The 21,632-nt window shown below is 40.2% G+C and overlaps 1 protein-coding gene across 1 annotated transcript in view; it reads right to left on the bottom strand.

Moving 5' to 3' along the window:
* COL5A2 (collagen type V alpha 2 chain) overlaps positions 1–12,731 on the bottom strand; it is a 183,207-nt gene extending 170,476 nt beyond the window's left edge. Inside the window, exon 1 of the mRNA XM_032802587.2 lies at positions 12,436–12,731. Coding sequence (XP_032658478.1) covers positions 12,436–12,544 — 109 coding nt within the window. The 5' untranslated portion in view covers positions 12,545–12,731. The remainder of the gene's footprint in view (positions 1–12,435) is intronic.
* Positions 12,732–21,632: the final 8,901 nt, after the last annotated feature.

Below are 21,632 nucleotides of genomic sequence, written 5' to 3'. Positions count from 1 at the left end.
TAGGTAGAGGCTCACAGGGTAAAGGGCTTCAGGAACATTCACATCCTCTGATAGGCTACTAGTGAGGCTGCCCGGTCAGTGTTAGACATTTCCTGGATGCGCATCTTTCCATTCGGGAGCCTAATCTTTTAGAAAGTAAGGTTAAATAGAAAGACATAGAAAGAACACATAATAAGTTGGTGAAAGGAGCACACACGGATTGGTTTTGATTTCACTTTAACAATTCATAGTTCAGTGTAAATTCCTTTCCTTAAAATAGCAATGAACATTAAAGACAGGATGTACTGTACCTGACAATCCTTAATTATACACCATAACTACAGGAGATAGTAATGTTTCAGTTTCTTCTTTCAACAACACTTACTATGCCCCAGGATACTGTTAACCAAGCATCTAACATATGAACTGTAACATTTGACAATCTTAACATTCAAAGTAAGCAAAGGAAAGAACATCTTGAGATAACTGTCTAGAAGAGACAGAAATAATTGTCACAGGGTAGCAATCACAGTAGCAGCTAATCTCTATTTTAGCTTTCATTATATTTAAAAATTTGACAGAATGAAGTAGAGAAATTATTTGTGAAAAAATGCACTGGAGAAAAATTGTCTTAACTCAGATTGCCTAATAGATTTATGTCTATATTTCTACACTTTAGTTCATTTCCTGACCTACTTAGATATTTAATGCCTGGAGGCATTAAAACTCAGGATGGAAAGTGAACTGACAAATCAACCAAGCGATCTCTTCCAGAATCTCTTGGAAAGATATTTAATCTGATTAACCATGGGCAGTCAGTTTGTGTCTACTCAAAATATCTTCTGAAATTCACTGTGATACCACATGTACCCAGGAAAAGGGAAAAGAAGTTCCACTAAAAGGAAGGATCACTTGATGACTACCTGTTCTGTTCATTCCCTCTGAAACACCTGGCATTGGTCACTGTCGGAAGACAGAATAATGGGCTAGGTGGACTTTTGGTCTGTTCCAGTATGGCCGTTCTTATGTTCTTAAGGAAAGTTTTATCTTATGTTTCACTTTTTCCCAGAAGCAAATATTTAGATCTTGGGTCTATTGAACTAGACTCCTGGAAGAAATATTCTAATAGTCTGAATTATAAACAGGAGTATGAATTACAACCAACAGTACTATAGAAATAGCCCTTGTTGAATTGAAAGCCAAAACACCATGAGATTATCCAGAGAACACAGGCACAGCATGAAAACTAATTCTCACACCCACCTATCTTACTGTAATTCTAAAGAGTAGAAATCAAATCCTGTGAGGTTATTTACATTCCATTAAAGGAGACAGGAAGTGTTGTGGAAATATCTCTATATAAGATAGAGATAAATTCTGGTAGATGAATTTTTTACCTAAAATATTTTGCAGGTAGCTACAGAAAAACATAGAGTTATTATCCAGCAGATCTCCTGAAAGTGTGGTCAGCATGTCTTCTCACCAGAGACCAAGCCCAGTATTTGCATCCCCCAATCTTCACCAGCCAATATAGAACCTTATAGCTGTGCATGAATATGGGTCTCCCGCATAAGAGATCAACATACTATTGCCATACCTCTGGCCCTCTGATAGTCAGTTTTAATTTTCATGCTTAAATAACACATGACCTTTCAGCAGCATGAGCTGATGGGATGATGGAATGCTGAAGTTGTATCTCACTATAAGAACACCAGCACAGCAGGCAATGCCAACTTTGTGTTTTAGTTAGAAAAGATCATGATAAGTAACAGCTTGGATATTTGATCTTAATTGCCATAAGTGCTAATGGTTTATCAGCATCCAAACATTCCTGTATTTTATTATTTTCAAACTAAAATCAGCCTATGAAACAAAAATTCCACATGCATAAATTCAATGAAAGGAAGGCTCGCCACGCAACTGAAAGCACATGTTAAAGACTTCAGTGAGGCTGAGGGGGTTATGTGGACAGGGGTGAATCTTACTCAAAATGAAACATAATACATTATATCCTGTTTTTACAAAGCAAGTGGGCATTATTGACCTCAACATGTGCACTCTATCAAATCTGCACACTGCAAGTACAGTTCCATGCTAAATTATAATGGATGGGTAAATGACCCATATCAAATCATTTTCAGTGTAACACTGATACTGGTTTCTACCATGACATATAATTTTGTACAGGAGCAAACAAATAAAGAACGCAGTGTCTAGCAGAGATATTCTGGAAGTAAAGAGCCATATTAGCATGTCCTGCATTTCTTCTTGACCTAAAGCTTACAGGCTTGTGAGTGCCACAGCTGAAACCTATTGGCCCAGGGCTAGCAAGTAAAACACATGCTCATATTTACATATTCTTCCCCATAGGCTCTTGAGAAGTTATCTATAATATGCTCCTAACATTCCTTGCATTCCTGGTAAGTACAGTGACTGGAGCAATTCAGTTTAGAACAAAGTACTGGAAAAGGACTAAAGTGAAAAGAGCAGGCATTTCTTCTCTTCAAAAACAGAACAAGGAAGGTGTTTTCAAATATGAGTACTTTGAATACAATAGTTGAGCTTAGATGTAATTAGAGGACCTGTAAATACACGTATTAAAGGATCTATTATCCTTTCCACATGTCTGTGTAATTCCCAATGACATTAATAAGAGTTATGTTGGAAAGAAGAATAGTCTGAATCAAACCATATAAAACAATCCATATAATTAGTTTATTCGTTGAACAATCCATATGAAACAGAGTTCATTTCTACTGTTTCATACTGTTAAATTAATGTTACCTTTTATTAACTTAAAACAGAAGAATACAGTCAAAGAATAATGCACAATAACAGAGTCAAAACAAAAACTGTCCAACAAAACAGTCAAACAACAGATCACAACATGGAACGCTCTCAGAACACCCAAGATCTGAAAAAGGACAAAGAAAATAAGTGTCCTTTCACCTATTAGAATTGAATATATAAATATGCTCATCCTAACTACAGCTTATGCTGCTATTAAATTGAGTGTAGTTAATCCTGAGTAGAGATAGAGATGAAGCTATTCCTTCATATCTGGACTTTTGAAAGATTCTGAAGTTCTTTTCCAGATTTCAGAACTGGGTTTTTGATTTGGGAACTTCACTGATGCTGAATTTTTAAATATTCAATGTGGACCGGATCAAACTCCCATCCTAGTCAATGGGCAATCATTCCACTGATTAAACTGGGAATGGCTTCAGACCCTAAATGGATTTCAGGTAAGTTCAGACACATCAACGTGATGTCTCTCAGTCTACAGTAAGGGGATTTATCATGGCAGCATGTTCCTGAAGATCCATTAACAAATTACTGTGAAACCCAGTGTGGGGAGTTAAATTTGAATGAGTCCAAAGTGAATTTTTAAAATTTAGCATAAGTGATAGCAAGGCAAATAATTACTAGTACTGGGAAATCTAAGATAGATCAGTACATCAGAAGATAGTTTTAGATTAAAAGAATCACAGTTTGCCAAATGTTACAAACAGAAGCGATCTGGGTCTTTTGAGTGGTTAATTAAATTTGGAACATCTCCAATTATATTAAATAGTGTAAATTTTGCATCTCTGGCAATTATACAATTGAACTTTTTCCATACAGCATTTACACAACTTATTGGATGTGTTCTCTTCAGTGAATTCTGAAAAGGTAACAAATATTTCTGATTATCTGAAATGCTAAAATACTAAAATATATTTCACTGTAATCTATTTCAGGTAATATTTCAGACAACCTAAAAAGAGATACTAAATTTACTAACGTATTTAGGGACTGATCCTGCAGTCCTTTCCCTCTAGGATTAGTCCCACTGGGACTGTACTATGGTGCCTCATCCAGTGCCTTCTGAAGTCAGTGGAAAGTCACCCATTAGCTTCAGTGGGCTTTGGAACGGTCATCAGATCATTAGTAATGAGTGCTAATAAAAAAAACTCATTAAAATAGATGAGCTAAATCAGATGGACCGAAAGGCCAGATCCAAAATCAGAAGAATCAGGAATAAAATGTTAACAAATCATGGAATTAATTTGCCTTAATGGATATACCATGGCAAACCAGAACAGACTTATAGCAGGAGTATTTAGCAGAAAGTGTGCCTTCCACAAACAGGACTGTTACTCCATGTAGATGTTGTGTCACTGACTTTAAACAGTGGCACCTTCTCATTATTAATGGTTGCTCAGCAGCAGATTTAATTCTGCAAGTTTCCTTTATCCTAACCAAGGATGCTCCAGTCTCCAAAACCCTCGCATAATTTCCTGAAGTACGGAAAACAAGTGATTCAAATGTTGTTATCTGGTAACTTTTTAACATAACATAACATGACACACAATACTATAATAATCCTACCACTATCTTGGAGGCAAAGCATGACTGTGTATATCTGAAAAATGGTGTCACCTCAGAAGCGCCTTTTATTGTTTAAAAGCATGAACTATGTAGCTACATATCCTCCTGAGAGACATTATCCGTCACGTAAGTGTAAATGGAGTATGTTCTAGTCATTTTATTTCAAGTTGAGACTGTAGTACCTGATTTCCTCAAAATCTGGAGAATGTATATTTCTGTAAATGGACATTTCTGTTCATTCCACTCTTGTTATATATAAAGTTAATGCATGTATCATTCCAACCTATGTTAAACATACAGTTAACATCTACAACAATCAATGTTATATAATGTTTTGGAAGTGTAATTTAACACATCGTTAGATTCTACCACTAAAATTAGTCAACTTCCAATTATTATTTCCTGAGAAATCACCAGTAAATATGCCCAGTGACTGAAGTTTTAGTATTACTAAAATAAGTAAGACACAGAATTGTGAGATTTCTTCTAAAGGATGTGAAATCATTAATTTCAGTGAAAAAGCAAGGGATAGCAAGATGGGACAAAAAGATGGGACAGCACCAACACTTACAACAGAAGTAAGACTATCGTATCAAATGGCATATCTATTCTAATTTTCTATGTATACTGCTCTGTGCTCCAATCTGCAGTGCCCAGGCTTCCTTCTTATGTAATGGCATGTATAAATTGTAATTATGGATACTCTAGGACAGAAGAAAACCCAAGCTAGGTCAGCCACTGGCATTTAAATGAGTTACATTTTTCACATTGAAAAGATGCTATACTTTTGGACTTGCACAAGTAAAAACTATTTCCTATGTGTTCTAATGGATATTTTAGACTTTTTAGGTAGCATGAGGTATTTTACTATGAGTTTAACAAAACTCAGGATTTGTATTATTTGATGGTGAGAAGTATGCAGTAGATTCCAATGTTTCTAACTACAAAGAAGTTTTGATGACACTTGAGATTTCATGTTATGAGACTTCTGATATTTCTGAATGTTCTGAAGTTTCAGTCCCCAGTAAGCTTTTGTTACAAACTAAAATTCCAGGTTGGCTTGATTATTTTATTCATTTTTCTCTAAGGGAAACGGTGTTTGCCTTATTTTTTCCATATATACTTTACTAAATTAAGAATGGATTATTCCTTTGTTTACAAAAGCAATTATTAAACTGGAAACACCACCTCTCTCCCACAGTTCAAATGAAAATCCACTGAACCAGCACCTGATGACTGACATTTTCCAAATCAAATTTTCTCAGCAGTTTTTCTATTCTTAGGACCGAGTATACAAAAATGAGCAAGTTCTAAGCTGCAGAGTCACAAAGGCAGAAACTTAGCAGAAAAGATCTAAACTCACGTACATATAAGGACTGATCACATGTCTGAAGCTGGAATTTGCTCTGTTTTTTATTCTTTGGAATACAGTTCAGTGCCTTTCTCTGTATACTGTGAAAAGTTACATAAAAGAACTGTCACATTATAATCACTCTTATCTTCCCTCGGAGTGATTAATCCTTCCCTGCCCCCTCCCTCCCACAAACCCACTATATCTTTTCTCTCACAGAATGCTGTGTGGTCTAGTTGTTTAAATAGAGAAGGGGGAAAACAAAGAGTGCCTAGGTTCTAATCCTGATCATAGGCAAATCATTTAACCTCCGATGGCTCAGTGAACCCAGATGGAAATCTGGATGGACCACACTGAAAAAAGATGCTGCTTCTAAGATGGGCTTTCCTAAGTAAATATGTAATAAAGTCACTGCTGTTTGGCAGAAGTTTTATTTTTTCAATTTTTGTAAAGAAAAGAATGTAAGAGGGGAAAAGTAGGTTCCTGACAAGTTAACATAATGGCCCTTGCAACTGATGTTAATAAACAATATTAATGGACCTGATCCTGCAATCTTATATGAACAATGGTTGCAAAATCCATCCTAACTGTGCTAATATTAAAATATATTAACACTTAAAGAGAATTAACATTCAACAATAAATGGTGCATGGGAGTGTGAGAGAGAAGGAAAGAGATGAGATGATGATGTGGTTTCTATGGCAATAATCTGTATTTATAAACACTGTGGTAAAAATTCCAGTACTATAAAGCAAAGCACACAATTATTTTTAAATTCAATTAAATTTTTAAATGAGTAGATATGATCTTTTACAGGTATTCAGCAGATGTGCATCACTTGTGTGAACCACACTCTCTCTCTTCTAAGCAGATTGCATAACTTTGAACTAAACTGCCAGCTCCCATGGTGGGAGGAAATGTCCAAGAGGTTCCCCTTGGAGAGTTTTTTCTACACAGTTTCACAGATGGAGGAGCAGCACTGCCAGTCACACATGTTCAAAAATCATGAGTCAGATGCCAAAATATCATGAGGTTTTAAAAATACATTTCCAATCTTTATTCAATTTCTGATTTTTCATAGATTCATAGTAGGGCTGGAAGGGATCTTGAGAGATCATCAAGTCCAGCCCCATGCACTGAGGCAGGACCACGTAAATCTGCATCATCCCTGACAGATGTTTGTCCATCCTGTTCCTAAAAACCTCTAATGGTAGGGATTCCCCAACCTCCTTGGAAGCCTATTCCAGAGCTTAAGTACCCTTATAGTTACAAAGATTTTCCTAATATCTAATCTAAATCTTCCTTGCTGCAGTTTACACCCATTACTTCTTTCCCTACTTTCAGCAGATATGGAGTACAATTGACCACCATCCTCTTTATAACAGCCCATGAAATATTGAAGACTGGTATCAAGTTCACCCTCAGTCTTCTTTTCTTGAGACTATGACCAGTTATTTTACCTTTCCTGATAGGTCAGGTTTTCAAACCTTTTATCATTTTTGTTGCTCTCTCCTGGACACTCTCCAGTTTATCCACATCTTTCCCAAAGCTGAACACTCCAGCTGAGACTTCACCAGTGCTGTGTACAGCAAGACAATTACCTCCCAGTGTCTTCCATATGACACTTCTCTTAGTATACCCCAGAATGACATTAGCCTTTTTTGTAATTGCTTCACATTGTTGACTCATATTCAATTTGTGATCTACTATAATTCCTAGATCCTTTTCATCAGTACTACTGCCTAGCCAATTGTTCTCCATTTTGTAGTTGTGTATCGATTTTTCCTTCCTATGTGCAGTACTTAGCACTTGTCTTTATTGAATTTCATCTTGTTGATTTCAGACGGATTCTCCAATTTCCCAAGTCATTTTGAATTCTAATTCTGTCCTCCAAAGTGCTCGCAGCCCCTCCCAGCTTGTTGTCATTCGCAGATGTAATAAGCATACTCTCCACTCCATTATTCAAGTTCTTAAAGAAAACACTGAATAGTAGTAGACCCAGGATTGATCCGTGTGGGACCGCATTCGATACATCTGCCCAGTTTGACAGGGAGCCACTGATAACTATTCTTCGAGTACAGTCTTTCAACCAGTTTTTCACCCATCTCATAGTAATTTTATCTAAAGTATATCTCCTTAGTTTGCTTATGAGACTGTCATGTGGTAGTGTGTCAGAAGCCTTACTAAAATCAAGGTATACCACATCCACTGCTCCCTTCCATCTACTATGCCAGTAACCCTGTCAAAGAAGTAAATTAGATTGGTTTGGTATAATTTGTTCTTGACAAATCCATAGCCTTTAGGGGTCATATTTTCCAACTCTCTTTTGCCGCCATAAGATCCAGAAATGTCTCTTTTTTTAAAAAAATGGAAGCAGAGATTTTTATGTAATCAGATGACTCCAGGAGCTGAGGTTTTATGAACAACACCAGATTAGTTCTGTGAGGCCACTGAGGAGACAATGTGCATATCTTCCAGCCCAACATGCACCACACACAGTGCTATTCATTCATATCTCCACTCTGGCCAGACTCCATCTCTCTTCCCTCTGTGTAGTTCCCAACCTTATTGAGAAGCCTCCACTGAGTCCTAGGGCAGGCGTGACAGTGTCACAAAGGGAAAAGACCTTCTCTGTGGGAGGATCATGCTTGAGATTTTTTTTTTAGAGTTTTTAAGAGCTTGCTCACTCAGAAGAACAAGAAAAACCCAAATGGCCCAATCCTGCCCAAGCACCCTTCAGTGGGAGTGGGACTGATCTCACAATATGTGGGATGTTATAGGTGTAAGATATTGGAATGCGTGCAGAAGGCAAGGAAATTTTTCACATTTTGGAGTAAATTTAACCAAAAGCTGGTAAGAGAAGTAAACTGAACTACTCAGAAAACATAACAACACACAGAAATCCAGGAAATTATTGCCACAGGTAAGCACTACCATATCCAGATGGAGTTTGAAGGAGACTACAAATCTTCCTGCACTGAGGCAATTCCCAGTATCTCAACTCAGATTCAGACAAGCAAGAGTGAAGACAGCAATGTTCTAGTTTTCATGAAATGACTCTTGTGGTGTGTCACTATGGATGGTTTTTAAGGAAACTGGCAGAGTTGGTGCACAGGCAAGGAATGGTCTAGGACAGTGGTTTTCAAACTTTTTTTCTGGCGACCCAGCTGAAGAGAATTGTTGATGCTCACGACTCAATGGAGCTGGGGATGAGGGGTTTGGGGTGTGGGAGCGACTCAGAGCTGGGGAAGAGGGTAAAGCTGAGGGCTGTGGGGTGGGGCTGCGAATGAGGCCTTCAGGGTGTGGGACGGGGCTCTGGGATGGGGCAGGGAGTTGGGGTGCAGGAGGAGGGCTCCCGGTCAGCATTGCAATGGAGAGTGCTAAGGCAGGCTTCCTGCCTGTCCTGGCACCACAGACTGCGCTGTGCCCTGGAAGCAGCCAGCAGCAGGTCTGGCTCCTAGGTGGAGGCATGCAAGCAGCCCCACGTGGCTCTTGCCTGCAGGCACTGCCCCCCACCCCCAGCTCCCATTGGCCAGGAACCAGCCATAGGAGTGCGGAGCTGGTGCTCAGGGCTGAGGCAGCATGCAGAGCCCTGTGGCCCCCCGATCTAGGAGCCGGACCTACTGCTGGCTGCTTCCAGGGCACAGCGTGGTGTCAGAACAGGTAGGGACTAGCCTGCCTTAGCCAGGTAGCACCGCCTATGGGACTTTTAACAGCCTGGTCGGCGGTGCTGGCCAGAGCTGCTACGACCCAGTGCCTTACATTCTGCGACCCAGTACTGGGTCACAACCTGCAGTTTGAAAACCACTGGTCTAGGAGCATGCAATGGTTCTGCCAACAGTTTCCCCTGTTCTGATCCCTAAGGCAGGAGGAAGAGGACCTTAACTAATGCCTACTCCCAATGTTCACTACTGGGCCAAGTACTGGAAGGCTATGTATGGCCCTCAAACCACAATTTCAGCCACCATGTGGGCTCCATTTGACCTTCTTGCACTCCTAAACTAGCCTGGACCAGTACACAGAATTTAGACTGAAGACCAGCATCCTTCTCTCTACCGAGGCATTTATAGCACACTTACCTACATGGTATCAAACTGCACTTCCAAATGACACTTAAAGGAACACTGTCAAGGTGGCTAGTCCCATAATTAGGCCTACCATTATTTTACCATATGTTTGAAATTTTTGTTCTTTTTAACATGCATTTACCATGTCTTTGCCATACCTAACTACTGCCAACCAAGTAATCTTATCATGAGCAACCTTACCAAAACAAATCAATATGCACTGGCATTGGGGAAGAAAGATTCTGTAGGGAAATAGATTTAATTTTAAAGTGATTATAAGCATCACAGAGAATTGATAAATGATGTCTTTGTTTGTAAAGTCCTTTAGTGCACCTACTTAGTCGTCCTTTGAAATCCATTCAGGAATTTTCTACTTGCTTTACTACTTTTAATCTAGCTGTCCTTCCACATACATGGGCACCCCGGTCTCATGCTGAGCACCATAGACATTCTGTTAGTTATATTTGCAACAGCTGTGTGTTTTTCTTCATTCCTCCCTGTTGGTAGAAGTTTTATTTATTTATTTTATATTTTTAGTGTGGGAATGCTAAATCAATGCAGAGAGTTCTCCATTTTTTTCAAAAGCAGCAAGACTGGTAGTCATTCTAATCTAAGATTTCCAAAACACTCCCCCGCCCCCCATTTCCCCAGATACACCTGTAATTTGGGAAGTATGGCACGCACCTGCTATCATTTGTTCTTTAGCAGTTCAAGGCAGTTTTGCGGGGAGAAGGGAAGAGGTGGAAGGGGAGCTGTACTGAATCACTTACAGTACATGACACTATGCACTGATCTCAGACCCTCGCAGTAACTTGCATGACAACAAAATGAGCTCAGGACAAACTAAGCTGTGAATTTTCTTTGCATTTATGGGCCTAAATCAGGCTCTTAATCAGAATTTAATGTCATTTTTCATATACAGCTAAACAAGTGCACCAGGCTGAGATACAAACAAACTATAGAGATGAATTTCCTTCCCCACTTCAATACAAACATATTTTCTTTCCAAATAATCGAACAGTTTCATTTTTTACACTGAGCATGGCAGGAGGAGTTTCCTCATGTAATTATGCTAAGCACAAGCCAGTGCATTCTTAAGCAGAAAGAGTAATAACTGAAAATGATGCAAGAGACAAGTTATCTTATGATACCACATTTCACAATCTGGCCTCTCAAATGCACGTCACTGTTTACTGAGACTTCAGTATATATAAAGTGCATTTGAAAAAATGTTGTTACATCAAGGGCTTAACCCATAGTTCCCATAATAGCAATGAGCAAATAAACGGCATGTATTATGCCTGCAGAAATCTCATTTAAAATTTGCCTTTTTTTTTTAAAGTTACAGGAAGGTCATAAATGAAATTAGAAGCTCCATGTTCTTCATTTAATAGCCTGATATTCTACATCTAGGTTCTTCCTTTCTAGTTACCATTATATCTGAAAAATGTACAAGATACATTCCACTTTATGGCAATCATATGAAATATACTCCCAAGACTACACAAAGTGCTCCCTCTATAGGGCTTCTTATACAATGTACAGAATCATAAACTTCTCATTTTCTCCCACAGGAGTGCAAACATTTTCAAAATAATTTCACTGTTTTATTCATTAGGATTTGAATTCCCATCACTTATGCAGTGCCCTGTATTGCAGATTATGGGAGAGGATTTAATAATAAAACATAACAAATCAGACAAACGGGAAACTGCATGATAGGATGCAATAAAATCATTGTCATTTGCATTGAATTTTAGCCTATTAGTCATTTCTACGTCTTTTCCCATTAACCTCTGCAATGATTTATTATGTGAGAAACCTAGCCTAGGGCACTATACCTACTGGATTAAATATAACTAGTCTTTACACTTTTCAAAAAGACATAATACACCAATGCATCTGAATTTGGCAACATAGTAGAAAAGGCCGTTACAAAGTTTCCTGAATATCCATCACTTTCTTGCAGTTACATGATATTAACTATAAAGGAACATAAAGCCTGCCATGCCACATAAGTACAGTATGAAGTTTGCTTCTTTCAAACATCCTGGAGAAAACTATCACTGTCCAGATAAGCAAGTCAAAAGGGTGGGGAAATATCATGCAAGAAAAGCCTGGATTCCATCAAATCCTGTCCCTGGGAAGTAAACCGGGAGAAAGAAAGAAAGAAAAATGTACCCAAAACAAAGAATGTAATAAAGCAGATGCAGCTCGGTGCAAAAAGACTCCACCCTGCAAGGCTTCTGTGTTTATTTCTCTCAACTCGCTCAGATTGTTCAGGCTAGTTTCCAACCCCAGAGACTGCATTTAGTCTCATCCCAAGCACTTTCTTTTGTTGAAACTTTCCAGTCTCCCCAGCCCCACACGGAGTTAATGCCAAGCAACACAGTTTATTCCTAAATGCTCCACAGAAAACATTTTGCATTTAATTGTTCTCCCCCGATCTTCCACCGAAGGCAAGAGACTTGGGAACCCTGCAAAGCTCCAGCTTTAAAAAACTCAGTTGTCTTCCGATCAGATTCCCAAGGTGCAAACCTCTCAGCCCCCTTCTCTGCATTTAAACCAAAAAGTCTCACAATTACTGTATCCCAGAGGCTTTCTAGTGCACTTATTATCCAAACTATGCAATAAACAGGCTGCACACAAAGAAAAAAGGAAACTCACCACCCACAAATTCTTCTTGAAATTCTTCTTGTGCTTTTATTGTTATAAATTGCCCTAATAAAGCAGCAAGAATTAAAAAAGTTCTTGTTTGCACCCAGATTGCCATCATGTCTAAATATTAGACATGTGTATCCTCCTGGGCAGCAAAAAGTGCAAAAACTTAAGCTTATTTTAGCACCATGAAGTCAGCTGTGGGATCTTTTCCTTTCAGTACTAGCTCCAGGACAAAGTCTGCAAGCCCCTTTTCTTCAGCACCAGCTCCGTCACAGTCTGCAAACACTTTTTTGAAGTGATGCAGCTTTAAATAGGAAGAATGCTGCCTCCACTTCTTTTCCTGCCCCTTTTCAGCTTGTTCAGGCTCATAGTCATCCAGTCCCTGCCAAGCAACAGTCTGATTGATGGTAAACAACCGAATCAGAACTAGCTTTACTTTCCCTTGAACTTTTCCTTTTACAAATATGTTTTCAGGATCTTTTCCTGCTGCTGTACAGTAAAGATAATGTATCAGAGCAATTTATTAAGAGACTCAAATGTATTTGAACAAAAGGCTGCTGAGAAGAGAGTGATCTGCTCCTTAAAGACATTCCTGGCTGTTGAAAGGGGCCAGGCATAGGAGAGTATATACCCTGTCTTTAGCCACTGACAGGGGATTCTACCCCTTCCAAGTTGCTGGGAAGAGGCTCTCCCCTTCCCTTTTGAACATGGAGTGGAAGTTAAACGATCCACCTCCCTCTGAGTTTGCTGCAACACCTACCACCATCCCAGCCCCCCTGAGACACCACAAGAGCTACCAACCCCCGCTAGTTACTGTAAGGGGGATTACCCCGCTTGGACTGCCATAAAGGGGCTTTTGCATATCTGCCCCCAAGTTACTGGGTCTGTCTCTACCCTCTGTCCTACCTACTGGGAGCAAGATCCCTGAACATTGTAAACTTCTGGAAGAAGTTTGCTGCCCTGGCAGCCAGAATGGTGGTCTACCTACTTACCTTTCCCTGGTCAATGTGCCTCCACCCCGTGGCAACTAGAAGAGGATCTACCTAAATCCTCACTTCCTGTTCAGCCACTGGGTGAGTGCTCTACTTAACATTCCAGATCCTCTACCCTTCTTTACCTCATCCTCCCAGCACAGCTTAGGGGCTGGGGAAGCTCAACCCATGTCCCCCTGACTTCTGGGATGGGATCACCTGCTCCTGCTGGGTGGGAATGTTTAATCCCATCTGTTGGGAGAGGCTATATCCTTCCTGGCCATTTGAAGGGGAAAAGGTATCAGCATCAGCAGCCAGGGAGTCACAGTCTGGAGCAGCCAGAGCAAGAGTCCAATCCCTGCTCCCAGTGGCTGCAGTGAGAGGTAGACTTTCTTGCCATGATTGGAGTGCAAATGGGGAAGGTGACAAAGGCCCCAGTTAGAGCTGGTCAAAGAAAAAAACACAGAACATTCTTGGAAGAATTTGTCCCTTCCCCCCGCCCCATCAAAATTTCAAATTTAAATGTTTTCAACTTGCCCTATTAGCTGTTGTTGTTGTTTTTTTTAAAGGGGAAACGTTTTATAACAATGTTCCTGTCCATTAGTGTTTCAAAAGAGTTAAATGTGGACAGTGTTGACCAGCTCTGGTTGTAATCATCGTAGAACTGATTTGCATTTCGTGACACGGGGGAACTCCCCGGTGTGGTAAAACTGTTGGAACTGGCTCCTGCACCACGTACACACAAGGAATGTGCCAAGGAAGGAGAGGAGAGAGGTACACTGGTGTATGGCAGAGCACTACTATTTTACACTGAACTTCCACTGGCATAAAGGCCTTAGAGCAACCAGTAAGCTGACACCAAGTCTGGACCAGCACAGAATCAGGAAAGCTTAATCTGTTCCCTAATAACCTCACCTCCCCTGCACCAAGTGGAACTCTGATGCAGGAGAGAATTGAGCCCAAGAAGTATTTCACACACACTTCACAAGTTACTCCTGTTTAGACAATGACAGTAACAGCTAACATTATAATCTCCTTGCCTTGCACGATGACAGATTTCAGAGTGGTATCCGTGTTAGTCTGTATCAGCAAAAACAACGAGGAGTCCTTGTGGCACCTTAGAGACTAACAAATTTATTTGGGCATAAGCTTTTATGGCTAGAATCCACTTCATCAGCTGCCTGGAGTGGAAAATATAGCAGCAGGTATATATATACATAGTATTTGAAAAGCTGGGAGTTGCCTTACCAAGTGGGGGTCAGCAGTCTAATGACACAATTCAATTAACAGTAGAATATCAAGGGAGGAAAAATCACTTTTGTAGTGGTAATGAGGGTAGCCCATTTCAAATAGTTGACAAGAAGGTGTAAGTAAGAATAGGGGGAAATAAGTATGGTAAAATTACATTTTGTAATGACCCATTCACTCTCAGTCTTTATTCAGGCCTAATCTGATGGTGTCCAGTTTGCAAATTAATTCCAGTTCTGCAGTTCCACGTTGGCTTCTGTTTTTGAAGTCTTGTTGTTGCAAAATGGCCACTTTTAAGTCTGTTATTGAGTGACCAGGGAGGTTGAAGTGTTCTCCTGCTGGTTTCTGAATGTTGTAATTTCTGATGTCAGGTTCTAGTCCACGAAAGCTTATGCCCAAATAAATTTGTTAGTCTCTAAGGTGCCACAAGGACTCCTCATTGTTTTTATTATAATCTCCTTATCTCCTTTAAATAATTCTTGCCATGGTTAAAGGACTACAACCAGAGTAAAAACAAGACATGCAAACTCTAGCCTCAAAATTAAATAGATACAGCAGTCTCTAGTTAGCTGTCAGTGCCTGGCGCTGCTAACATACGTATAAGCAAACCAGTCCCCAGCATAAACAAATATACACTTTTAATAAGCTGAGGACAGTTTTCTACATGATCTTATTACAAAAAAGAGCATAAGAATACACAGAAAACTTGTCCCCACATAGCAAAATGCATTTCCACTAACAAGGAACCTTTCAAGAAGATTTGAAATAGAACTGGTCAAAATTTTTCAAAATGCAAGTGAATTTTTTGTTAAAGTTCAAAGTGTGACTGGGGAAATTTAATACATTTAATTTAATAATTTGAGATATACCTATCTCCTAGAACTGGAAGGGACCTTGAAAGGTCATTGAGTCCAGCCCCCTGCCTTCACTAGTAGGACCAAGTATTGATTTTTGCCCCAGATCCCTAAGGTGGCCCCTTCAAGGATTGAACTCACAACCCTGGGTTTAGCAGGCCAATGCTCTGAGCTATCCCTCCCCCACAAAATTTCACAACATTTTTCCCCTGCTTTGTGACAAGCTCTAGTATGAAATTTTGTATGGATAAGGTCCCAAGATCTCAGATGCTACTCTATCCCAAAATATCGCAGACCCTATGATTCCCTATAGCCCTCCATGTCCCCTCACTCCAATCCCCCTCCATCAGTGAATCCTCTCCATTACAATCCTCCATCTCTCCTATCTGGTGCTGTCTTTTAGGGCCCTTTGAGTCTTACGCTGTTTGTTTAGGTAGCAAGGCCACAGTTTCCTTGGATTAGGAAAGGCAGCTGTGGGATCAGGTGGCTGGCAATTGCTTAGGGAAGGTCCTCTCTAGAGCTCTGCAAACAGTTGCAAATTGAGTTTGAAATCACATCACAAATGTTAGAACTGATTCAGAGGCCCTGGAGTCCAAAAGAAGGTTATTGTGTTAACACACTCAGTTTTCCCTTAGCCAGATCTCATTCCTAGTCCATAGATTAGTTTGATGATTTTGTGCCCATTTGCATAGTTTTGCTGGTATCAAATGTGGAACCAAATTAGTTTGAGATTTGATGCAATAACAGGATTTGGATTTCTAGGAAATTTTCCCTTTCAAAAGCGGGATGTTAATATGTGAATCAGAAAGACAATGTTTGTTACCTTATAGCAACTGGAGGTTCTTCAAGATGTGTGGTCCCTATCTGTATTCCACCGAGGGGTACACATGTGCTCCATGCACCCATAGACAGAGAGTTCTGAAAGCAGCATCCATTGGTCCACACCTGCACCCTGGCTCACCTCAGGCCTCGAACCGAGGAAATAAGGGGTAGGGCAGACAGACTGCCTCTGCAGTTCCTTCTCCACGGCAAATCAAAGAAGATCCAAAGCAGAGGAGAAGGAAGATGAGTAATGGAATACAAGCAGGGACCATACATCTCGAAGAACACCAGTTACTATAAGGTAAGTAACTTTCTCTTCTTCTTCTTCAAGTGCTGATCCCTATGTGTAATTCCACTATGGGTGACTGACAAGATGCACTCAAATAGGAGAAGGATGTGAGGCTGGAAGTGGCAGAGCCAAATGGGGGACTGCCGTTCCAAAAGATGCATCAGCAGAGGAGTCCTGTACCAAGGCATAATGATTCGTAAGCATGTGAATGGAACTCCATGTGGCTGCCTTTCAGATATCAAGGAGAAGCATTTCTTAAAGTGATGCTATGGACGCTGCTTATGCTCTTGTGGAATGAACTCTTATCCTCTGAGTCTGGGGGAAGATTAGACAGCTGAGAGCAGAACAAAATACATCCTGAGATCCATATTGAAATTCTTTGAGAAGATACAGCCAAACCTCTGACTCTTTCTGCTATGGAGACAAACAATCTCCTTTCTTCTCAGGATGCATGTGGTTTTGTGAAAACCACAACGTAAACTGACTGGTTCAGATGAAATCAAACTACTCTGGAGGTGAGTTTAGGGTGTAAACACAATGAAATTTTGTCCTTATGGAATATAGCACCATCCCGTGCTCCAAGTTCACCAACCTTCCTAGCTGAAGAGATGGCTACCAGGAATGCAACCTTCATGGAAAGTGGACACATGGAGCAAGAAGCCAATGGTTCAAAAGGGAAGCATAATAAGTACTGAGAGAACAAGATTCAAGTCCCATTGGGGGTAGTCTTTTTTTTTTTAATAGCCAGAAAGGTTCTGATTAGACGATTCCAGAATCTGCTAGTCAATGGGTGTGGGAAGATAGAGTAGCCCTGTGATTGCTGCCAAAAGGAGCTGATGGACAAACTTGCTGTCTTTAATTAAAGAATACAGTCCAAAATAAGAGGAATATCCACTGCTTCTCTGGATATATGTCTTTGATATCCTCAGATAAACTCTTCCATTTGGCTAGGTAACATTTCCTAGAGGAATCCTTCCTGCTATTAGAAAGGATGCTCTATATAGCTTCACAACATGATCATTTTAAAGACAATGCCCATACAAAACCCAAGCCCTGAGATAAAGTGGACATGGGTTGGTCCTGCTTCAACTTGCTGTTCCCTTGGGTCAGGAGATTAGAAAATACAGAATGATCAATGCCCGAGATGACATGCATAGGAGGTTCAGGAATCAAAACTCACTGGGCCAGCTGGGGGCAATGAGGATGATGCATGATCTATCCTGCCAAATCTTGTGCAAAACCTGGGGCAAGAGTGGTAGTGGAGGGAAAGCATAATTCAGGTGGTCTGACCATGGAAGAAATAGTGTTGCCCTGCAAGTGGCAACCTAGGCCTCCTCTGGTGCAGTATATTTTGCATTCCTGTTTGTTTGGGATGCGAACGGGTCCCTGGAGGTGGTCCCGCATAAAGTAAAAATATTGTTCACCACAGAATCGTATAGCTCCCACTCGTGATCAATCACAAAGTGTCTGCTGAGAGTCTCCACTAGCACATTCTGGTTCCTGAGAGGTACAGGGAGATCTGATTGCCAATGCACCAGTTCAACAGACTGCCTGCTTCTGCACTCGGGGGATGGTTGTGATGTTAGGCATGGTGACCTTGAATGAACACAAGAAAAGCTTCACAAGCTCTTCAAACTGCTCACAACTCCAGAAGACTGATATGCATCCTAGACTTTCAAGATGTCCAGGTGCATTACACTCTATGGTTGTCCTTGTGGGCTCCCCAACTCCACAGTGATGTATCTGTAATGACTTCCCCATCTAGTGAGGAGGCAAGCAAGGGAACCCCCATGCATACTTGGCAGGGATTCTTCAACGATAACACGGATATCACTTTGGGGGAACAGTCAGTATGGTGTTCATGGACCGCCAGTTTGATGAGTACACTGTTTGAAATCAATCTGGTTTGCAGCTCTCAAGCTCCCATCAAAAATAATGTTTAGCCAAGGCTGGCACTAGGAATCTGAGGAAGGTGCTGTGGAAGGTGTAGGGAAATGGGGTTTTGAACCTTCTTCTCCTATGGGGTGGCTCAGAAGGTCTCTGGTGGTAGAATTGTTGACCCATCAGTCTAGGCTTGTAAGACTGCCTATGAAATTTTCTTTTCAGAGCAGGAGTATATATACCCAGGGAGGAAAGCGTGGCCCTGGTGTCCTTAAGTGTGTGTAAAGACTTTTCCATCTTCTGATTACACAGATGAGTCTCTTCAAAGGGTAGGTCCTCAGTAGTATACTGAACCTCTCTGGGAAACGCCAAAGCATGAAGCCACAATTCCATGTGCAATCCAACGGCAGTAGCCAACACCCTGGAAGATGTATCAGCTGCATCTACTGCTGATTGAAGAGGAGTCCTGGCAACTATTTTGCTTTCCTCTATGAGAGCTCTATGACAGCTCTGTCCTGATGCATACATCTGTCAGTAAAGTCTGCATCTTTTAAATAGTTCAGAAAGTCATACTTAGCCATTAGTGCTTGGTAGTCGGCTATTATGAACTGGAGACTAGAAGTCCTTCCTTTCCAATAAGTTGAGATGCTTGCCCTCCTATCAGTCAGGGAAAATTGGCGGTGTTATCATCTGGATTTCTCCATGGGAGCCTGTACCACTAAAGAGTTAGGGGCAATATAAGAGAATAGAAATTCCTCCCCTTTGCTGGGACACAGTAACGTTTCTCTGCCTTCTGAGGGTCAGGGACACAGATAGTGGGGCTATACAAGACTGCTCTAGCTGTCTCCAAAAATTAAAGTTCCAGGCGAGGCCAAAGAAAACAAGCAATTCTTGGCCTAATATTCTTCAGAGCATGCACATATTTGAATAATTAAAATTCCTGTACCCACCTGAGGGCTTCTTTAAAACATAGCATGAAAAACTTTCCCATTCTGTTGCATATGTATGTTTTGAGTTAAATATAATTCATTAACTTGTATCAAGCTGGCAAAAATGTGCACTCAGACATGTTACTAAATATCTGTTCAAACTATGAGGGTGATGCCAGTTTTTAATGTGTTGTAGCTGATTTCAGCAATCTCATTTTGTAGTCTTTAAAAAGTTTTTTTATAACTTTAAATATATAGAACATTTAATAAAAGGTTATGCTGTACCTCTATGGCAGTTTCCATTTGATCTGAAAGTGCTTTACCACCATGAATGAATTCAGCTGCACAATACTCCCATCAAGCAGGGACATTTTCAGATGGGGAAATTAAGGCACAGGGCGATAACAGGCTAATCCTGGAGCCCTATATCACGTGAGTTGTCCCCTTTCATATAAAATAGAGAAATGGGCTTTTAATTACTTGAGTCATGCAGAAAGTCTGTGGAAGAGCTGGCAATAGAATCAATATCTTCTAAACTGCTGCCCCTCATCCTTCCCCTCAATTGCAATTAGTTGTCTGTCTATTGGTTTAACTGAGCAACTAAGGCTGCTCTTGCTCCCATTACATTCAGTGGCCAATCTGCCATTGTTTTCAATAGAGCCAGAACAGGTCTTTAGCTAACATGCCTGAATCTATTTCTTGCACTTCAGATCTTTCAGTGAAACTAATTTGTTCTAAATTCTCAGGATCTTTTAATGATATTAAATTGACAAGGGGGATCTAACTCCTTTTTAATGTAAACGATCCTAAGGCCCAAGTTCAGACATAACATTTCAATAGGTGGTCTGGGATAGCTGAATTGTATTCAGACAGAATTTCTCTAACTGAAAAAATATACTTCACTTGTTTCAGTTTTGATAGCTTTGCCAGACATACATTAACCAAAGTAAAGAATAATTAAAGCGGCAGCTGATGCATATGAATTCTAGCCTTTGCACTTACATAACATTTTACTTTCTCAAAGTGCTGCATAAGCATTAATGAATCAGTCACTTTTTAGCAAACCGGTGTGTGCATCTGGAGCATTCATCATAAAAAGATTCATCTTACAAAAAACAGAACATTAATTGTACCCGTGCAACAAAGTAGACGGTTCTGTCCCTAACCACAGACTACTGAAACTTTAAAATCCCTCAGGCAGTGATCCCTACTTCATGTTGATAAAATTCAAGGTTTTCAGAACTTTTGACCCCTTTTGATTTGCATTCTGTTTGCAGAGTCACCCCTCACCCTCCCTTTTAGAAGCACATTAGGCTATCTAGCCTTAACTTTGGATTCATTAGCCCTTGGAGAATTTTTCCCAAGACTGCAGTTCCAATGAATATTTCAGTGTATCTTCTGTTAAGTACATCTCCTTAGAAAACAATACTGTTTTAAGAGATCGTTATTTTAATTTGTCCTCTGTTGTCAAAGGATAAAGTTTACTTATTAAAAAACCAAAAATATAAAAACATCTTTAACAAACAGTGTTACGCTAAAAGATTTAACTTCTCAACCCAATCACGTGTTCCTCATTCACCCCAAGCACCCCACTGACATCAACAGGAGTTGAGCGTGCAAAAAGAAATGCCAGATGGGGCCCTTTACTCGTTTGGTCTAATGTCTGTTGATGGCAATGGGAGCCTTTCTTTTAAATTCAGTAAGCACAGGATCAGGCACTAGGAGTGAGATTTTAAAAAGCACACTGCTTTGGTTGAACTCTACCCACACTGAAGTCAATGCAAGTTTTACACCTGACTTCCATGGAACAGTTAGCCCAATGCTGAATGCTTTTGAAAATCCCACCCTATATAGCAGTTCTTCAGTCACCATCATTCTTAGCAGCTCAGAGATCTCTGCATTCTCTTGCAACTAAATTTTTCACTGAAAGGAACAGAGTCAACTTTAAAAATAAATCACACTTTTGTCTATTGTTACAATTTTTCCAGTCACTTTAAGATCTTTATGTTTCACTGAATAATTTAGATTCTTTGTGTGGAAGGGGGAGAAAGGATCTCTCTTTAGTTACTTTTTGCACAGGGGGTGGAACAGGGGGTGTCATAAACAGATAGCTAAGGGTTAATGTCTCTTTCACCTGTAAAGGGTTAACAAACAGTGACCTGCAACTCCTGACCAGAGGACCAATCAGGAAACAAGATACTTTCAAATC

The sequence above is a fragment of the Chelonoidis abingdonii genome, chromosome 10 (genome assembly GCF_003597395.2).
Source record: "Chelonoidis abingdonii isolate Lonesome George chromosome 10, CheloAbing_2.0, whole genome shotgun sequence".
NCBI lineage: Eukaryota > Metazoa > Chordata > Testudines > Testudinidae > Chelonoidis > Chelonoidis abingdonii.
This window is presented reverse-complemented; position numbering and strand designations above follow the sequence as displayed.